This window comes from Neomonachus schauinslandi, chromosome 9, assembly GCF_002201575.2.
Source record: "Neomonachus schauinslandi chromosome 9, ASM220157v2, whole genome shotgun sequence".
NCBI lineage: Eukaryota > Metazoa > Chordata > Mammalia > Carnivora > Phocidae > Neomonachus > Neomonachus schauinslandi.
This window is the reverse complement of record NC_058411.1, coordinates 50,798,565-50,805,164: the sequence shown is the minus strand read 5'-3', so window position 1 is coordinate 50,805,164 and position 6,600 is coordinate 50,798,565. Positions and strand designations below refer to the sequence as shown.

Here is a 6,600-nt window from a genome sequence, read left to right as displayed (position 1 = left end):
TACTATGCCAGAGACTGGGGATGAGGGCTGACTCCTGACACTTTTTATCTCAGTTCTGCCATCTCCTTCCTGTCCCCACTACCAGCATCATCTTGTTGTTGTTGTTGTTCAATAACTCATAACATATAGGCAAAAGAAAATCACCATTTCCTAACAAATCGATGTACTGTTCCTGTCTCTCTCTACCCACCCAGAGAGGAAAAAGAATAGTTACTCCTTTAAGAACTCCACATTTCCCAAAAGGTGCCATGCCCCTTCAAAACCTCTTTATATTTCTCTTTATCAGTAACCAGTCAACTTGAGACAACAGAATTTCATGAATAGGACCCTTGAAGAGTTGAATAGTATAATTCTCAAAATATGATAATTTCTACTATAAACATGGTCCTATCCTTTAAATATTTGGAGCACAAAAATACCTTTTGATCAATTACTCTGAGAAGCCTATATAACTTATATAATATGAAGAATTAATTGATCAATTATTTATAACATAATAAAAATTATTAAGATTCTGTATGGACACAAACACAAAATTAATGTTTTTAGAATTTATATTAAAAATTCTTCATTTTGATAGTCATAGTAATTTTAGCTATAATTATTAGAGATCCACACCAATAAAAGATAACTAGAAATTGTTACAAACATATGGAAGCATATTTTTTACATGAATTGTTTTAGAGTTAAAGTTTCAGAAACCGATAATTTTTACCATAACATTAAGAGGACTTCTGGGTGAATAAACTGAAGTAAAGCAGGATCAAAGAATCTCCTTGCCAACACCTAATGAAATGAAAAATATAGTAAAAGAAACACGGCCAAAAGGCACCAAGGAAAAGGTCATAATCTATGGATATCATAAATTTAGGAGAAAAAAAACATAAAATGAAGATGTATTTTGATGTAATAGCCCAGAGCTGTTTTTTTTTTTAATTAAAAGATCTCTGGCTAAATAGTTCTAGTATAATTCCATATTTTGAGGGATGGGGGAGAAATAGTGGTTTATTTAATGACCATTTATGAAATGCACCTCTTCAAAACTCTCCAAACTCCTAGAAACATTCCTAAAGAAACAAGAGATTTAAAAATGTCTCACTAATAGCCTGATACAGAAATAAATGTACTAAGTATACATTTCCCTTGTGTAACTATTACAAATTGTATGAAAATTGTATGAAAATCCATTGACAGGTGGAACCGCTAGCAACATCAAAGATGCTCGCACTTGGGCTCACCATTTTCCAGGGTTCTGCACTGACCAGCAGCAGGAGCAAGGATAAGAAATACACCACAGCTGGAAGGGTGGGCTGCACACCTGACCTTGAGGAGTGAGCCTGGGTGCAGGATAATTAATGGGATCTCAGAAGCTGAGTCAGACCAGTATCCATCAAAGGCTATAATTAACCCTTCAAGTTCTCTCCTTTCCCTAGCTTCTCATCCCGAAGCAATGGAAGAGTTGGTAGCAAAATCCGACCCTCAAACTATGGCACCCAGAAAGAGGACAAGTGAACAAAAAATAACAAAAACTTTGTGAAAGCGTGACTAGAGAAAGTTACCTACAATCTTTTGGATTAAATAGAAGGTCTGATAGAACAGTCTGTTATCACACATCAACATGATGAAAATAATGGCACGATAGCCATATAATCGTTCTTTTGAAAAAAATGAGAAAAAGGAGAAGAAGGAAGAAAGAAGAGTATTGAATGAAAAACGTAAGGTAGATACAAAAATCTAATCTGTTGGGAAGAGAAAGGAAATAAAGCAAATCTCCATTAGTGAGTAATATGTAAAGGATAATGGGTAGAGCACAGTTACATTTTTCAAAAGGAGCTCCAAGAATAGACAACCAACTAGAATAATACGAAAGTAGAAATTACAAAACTAAAGATACAAAATAAAACTCAAATCAGAATATTGAATCCAGTTAAACACAGAACTCAGATTAGACAACTGGAGGGAATAATGGTTGCAAAACAAGAATATTAAGTTTATAAATCATGAAAAAATAGTAACACTACAAGCAGCAAAAATCAGAAGCTGAGAAGCAGTGAGGCAGGAGCAAATGGAGTAGTGATAACACAGATATTAACATAAATTAACATTAATTCTGTATACTTAATATGTGCAAGGCACGATCCTATTCATTTTCTCATTTACTCCTAAAAACAAATTTATAATCTGTAGTATCTTAACCTCATTTTACAGTTAAGAAAATTGAGGAATGGTGATACTAAGTAATTTGCCCAAGTATGTGGAGAAAGGAAGGTTCAAATCCAGTCACCCTAATGCCAGAATTTCCTTATTATCCACTGTTAAGCATGGCAATGACTTCACTTTGAATTATTATTGATGGTGTAATTTAATTCACTTTGACTTTACTCATTATTTTCTGCATTACTTACTTTAAAGAAAGGTAGGTATTTTTATGAAAACACTGAAGTCACTACTCTAAGAAAAGCCCCAAGCCCATGTCATTAACATAAAGAGGAGATGATTGGGGCTAAATGATCTCCCAGCTTAATCCTTAGGTCCGTGGTGACACTCTAAGAATCAGAAAGCCCTACTTGAATTTTGTTGAGGCAGGCAGGACCAAGCTACTAAAGTGGAAATAAAATGCATGCCAACATTAGTGACAGTCAATTCATGCCAGAGCTATTGCATATTTTTATAAAAATTAAGGACTTTAGGCTAAATATGCTTAGTATAATTGCATATTTTGAATGGGGGGAGAAATAGTGGATTGTATAATGATCACTTGTGGAATGTGCTTTTCAAAACTAAATTGATAATGATGCAGGGTCCAATTGTAGTTTTCATCATCTTCTGATTCAGTCAGTATTTTCCATAAAACCTGGAGACTCTATCAACCAAATCAAAGAGTTTTATAGGGCGATATTTCCTTGAATTTAGTTAACTGTACTTGCATTTTTTTAAAGAGCAGATAGTTCTGTTTCATTGCAGTAGTGCATGAATATATGAATACATAATATGTTCCCAAATTAAATTTTCCATTTTGAATAGAAATTTAGAAATAATGACAAGCTCGGCAAAAAATATAATCAAATTATCCTTCAGCTCAACTGTCTTCTTATCAATTTGTTAATAACTAAAATGACCAGAAAACAGAAAAATGCTGAAAAAACAACATCATGGCTTAGAAAATATAATAGGATTTTTCTTTTAAAAAAAAGTGAAGTCCTTCTATCAACATTAAAGGAAATAAAATTTATATAATAGCTTATAATAGAAAACTGTCAGAAAAATCAAATAGTAAAACCTTAAATACACCTACCAGTTTTCAATGTAATAATTTTGAATCTTTCATTTTCTTTTCACTGACATACCTATATGCATAAACAATCACAGTTACCAGTCTCTACCAGACAAGGACATTCATGGGCTTATCCTTAGCTGCCTACCTATATTTAGTGAGTGAGTACAGAGTTCCAAGTTTGAAGGTTAAGATGTTTGAGAAGTTTGAGATCAAAGAGAAGGGTGAAAAATGAGGATGGAAAATATTTTCAAAACTGCATTATATTAAGACTGTAACTAAGGGACTGTTTGTTGTGCTTCGCATTTTCATTTGAGCTTGAGTTTTTGGTTTTGAAAGACAGTATGGCAGAAAGTAAACAAGAGTGGACAGGAGTCAGAAGATCTGGCTCATGTCTGCCCTCATTTATGAATTGCACGGGACTTAATTTCCTAGAAAACTTCAAGAGTTTTAAAGCATCAAATAAAACACAAAAAGGAAAGTGCTTCTTAAGCAGAAGAACCCTTTCTATATATTTGTATTATTTAGTATTTATCTTTCTCATTTATATATAATATAAAAATATTATAGCTTAATACAGCAACCTTGCTTGAAAATATACAAGTAGGACATTTCTTACAGTAGGAGCCTGAAAAAAATACTGTCAGATGCAAACTTTTAGGATGGACAAAAGAATTTAAGTAAATGGAAATAATTTAATAAGTGTATGTCTCTACACTATTTAGTACTCCTTTTGCTGCTTTCATTCAATATATTGACCTGAAAATGGTTAGTTTTAAAGAAGTGAGGGCAGGGCGCCTGGGTGGTTCACTTGGTTAAGCAGCTGCCTTCAGCTCAGGGTCCTGGGATCGATCCCCACGTCGGGCTCCCTGCTCAGCGGGGAGTCTGCTTCTCCCTCTCCCTCTGCCTGCTGCTCTGCCTACTTGTGCTCTCTCTCTCTCTGTCAAATAAATAAATAAAATCTTTAAAAAATAATAAAAAAAAAGAAGTGAGGGCACTGTTGACAAGATTGAGATCCAGAAGACTAAATAATTTAAAGAACCAGAATTTTAAAATGTAATACACACCTAGAAATTTTAGCTTATGTAGTTTCCAAAGCAATATGAGACAAACAAAAACACCTGTATGATCAATGTAACTCTAAGTAGGGCAAGCACCTACAGATTGTAAACTCTCTCTAGGGTCCTTTTAGAGCAGATAGTTGATTTGGTGTCATTTTCTCTTTTCTGTTTGTTCTGCGGGGACTCAGATACAAGCAATGTGAACTCTGTTGTCAACCTATGACCTTTCTGTGATGAAGAAAAGATTGGACTGTGGTCTCCTGAGTGTGAGATAATGTAAGGCTTGTCTGAGGAAACCTTTGCAGTCATAAGGAACTGTCCAAAGGCTGATAATTGGAGGTGATAGGAAATTCTAAAATCAATGTGCAGAAATTTATAAGGAAAACATAAGCAACAAGTTTAAGAATGGATTTTTTAGTTTCAGAGATTGTAATTGAAATATCACTAACACCTGTCATTATTTTCATCCCTATTGTTTATTTTCCATAAACAACAAAAATATTCTCTCTACAAATCTTAGATTTTTTCTAGCTTTTTTTTTTAAATTCAAGGTAAGGATAGCTGCATAATTTACAAACAACTTTTGACAACGTATTTCCTTTTGAGAACATATTTCCCTACTGTCCCAAGTTAAACATGTTTGGATTAGAACTGCAGTAACTTTCTCGATAAATCACATAATGGATTGTTTCATTCGCACTTGAAGGAAAATATCATTTGCCATTAAAATTCTGCCTTAATACAAAAACTATTTCTCTTGTACTCTATATTCTAAAAATTGCATAAACATTTTAAAACTATGTAAAATATTAAAAAATATTTATTTTTTTGTCAGTAAATAAAATTTATTGGTGAGCATGTCAGACCAGCATGGTCAAAGGAGTCAATGCTGTCAAAGACCTCAGGAATGCAGAGCTCGCCACTTGTCCAGAGGCCCGCGATTGGGAACGTATTTGACTCCACAGCCGTCAGGGATGAGGCGCTTCTTGGCCACTTTGTCTTCAAATTCATTAGCATTAAACTTGGTAAAGCCCCACTTCTTGGAGATATGGATCTTCTGGCGCCCAGGGAACTTGAACTTGGCCCTGCGTAAGGCTTCAGTCACATGTTCCTTATTCTGAAGCTTGGTGCGGATGGACATGATGACTTGGCCAATGTGGACTCTGGCCACTGTGCCCTGGGGCTTTCCAAAGGCGCCTCGCATCCCTGTCTGGAGCCTGTCAGCCCCAGCACAGGACAGCATCTTGTTGATGCGGATGACATGGAAGGGATGAAGCCGCACTCGAATGTGAAAGCCATCCTTGCCACAACTTTTCACCATGTACTTGTTGGCACAAATTCGAGCGGCCTCCAAGGCTTCAGAGGAGAGCTGCTCATATTCATCAGACACCATGTGGCCACAGAGTGGGAACTCATCCACTTTTGCCTTCTTCCGACCCAGGTCAAAGATGCGGATCTTGGCATCAGGGACACCTCGGCAAAAACGAGACTTTGGGTACGGCTTGTTCTTACAATACCGGTAACAGCGAGCTGGTCTGCGGCCCATAGCAACACCGGGAACGTCCGCGGGCGTCGAAGAGAAAGAGGCGCGCTCTCCCACGCCTGCTCATGCGCCTCATATACACTGCCCATCTTCCTGTTTGGGAACCATAGAGTCCTGATGACGACATGAAGACACTCTCTCAGGACATCCCCGCCGTAGATACAGCAACACTCTATGCCTCTGCTGGCACATGCGCAGAGCAGATAGTGGCTAGGTATGTTCGCCTGTGGGTTGCCCGGTAACGAATTGGGCTTGCCACAATAGCCAGAAAAACACTTGTCTTCCCGCTGTCTCTCTTGGGCATTGGTCTTTTGCCCTAGGCATTGTCTTAAGTACAAAAGACATATTTTCGGTAAATAAGGAAGGTGTCTCCAGCTATGCAATTTAGTTTGTGTCTGGTTTGTCTAAATAATCAATTTTCCAGAACTCTTATTGCCCGCCAGCATTTATAGATCTATTGCTATTTCTCAAAGAGTGTGTGGTTTCCTTCTCTAGGTAAAGTGGTTTCTTGGCATAGGCTGTCTGATAAGGTTCAAAAAGAGATGAGAGTGGAAACATATCTATTGCATATATTGCTTGATAATTGCTTTAGAAACATGAAACTTTGGCAGTTTTATTTGGCCATATGGAACGATCTTATTATCAAAAAGGCATCCACAAAATTGAAATACCAACTGAATTTTTCAACTTAAGGCTATTTGCATTTTCAAGTTTACAGCTGC

General features: G+C 36.5%; 1 protein-coding gene across 2 annotated transcripts; it reads right to left on the bottom strand.

Annotated features, from left to right (window-relative positions):
* Positions 1-5,236: 5,236 nt before the first annotated feature.
* RPL10L (ribosomal protein L10 like) lies at positions 5,237-5,881 on the bottom strand. Of its 2 annotated transcripts, XM_021701316.1 has the most exons (2): positions 5,773-5,881; positions 5,237-5,691 (listed from the first exon to the last, which is right to left on the bottom strand). In XM_021701316.1, exons 1-2 carry the CDS (start codon positions 5,879-5,881, stop codon positions 5,237-5,239), a joined length of 564 nt encoding a protein of 187 aa, XP_021556991.1. The 2 variants fall into 2 exon arrangements, with proteins under 2 accessions (XP_021556991.1, XP_021556990.1); XM_021701315.1 differs by having other exon boundaries at positions 5,237-5,881.
* Between the last annotated feature and the right edge of the window lie 719 nt (positions 5,882-6,600).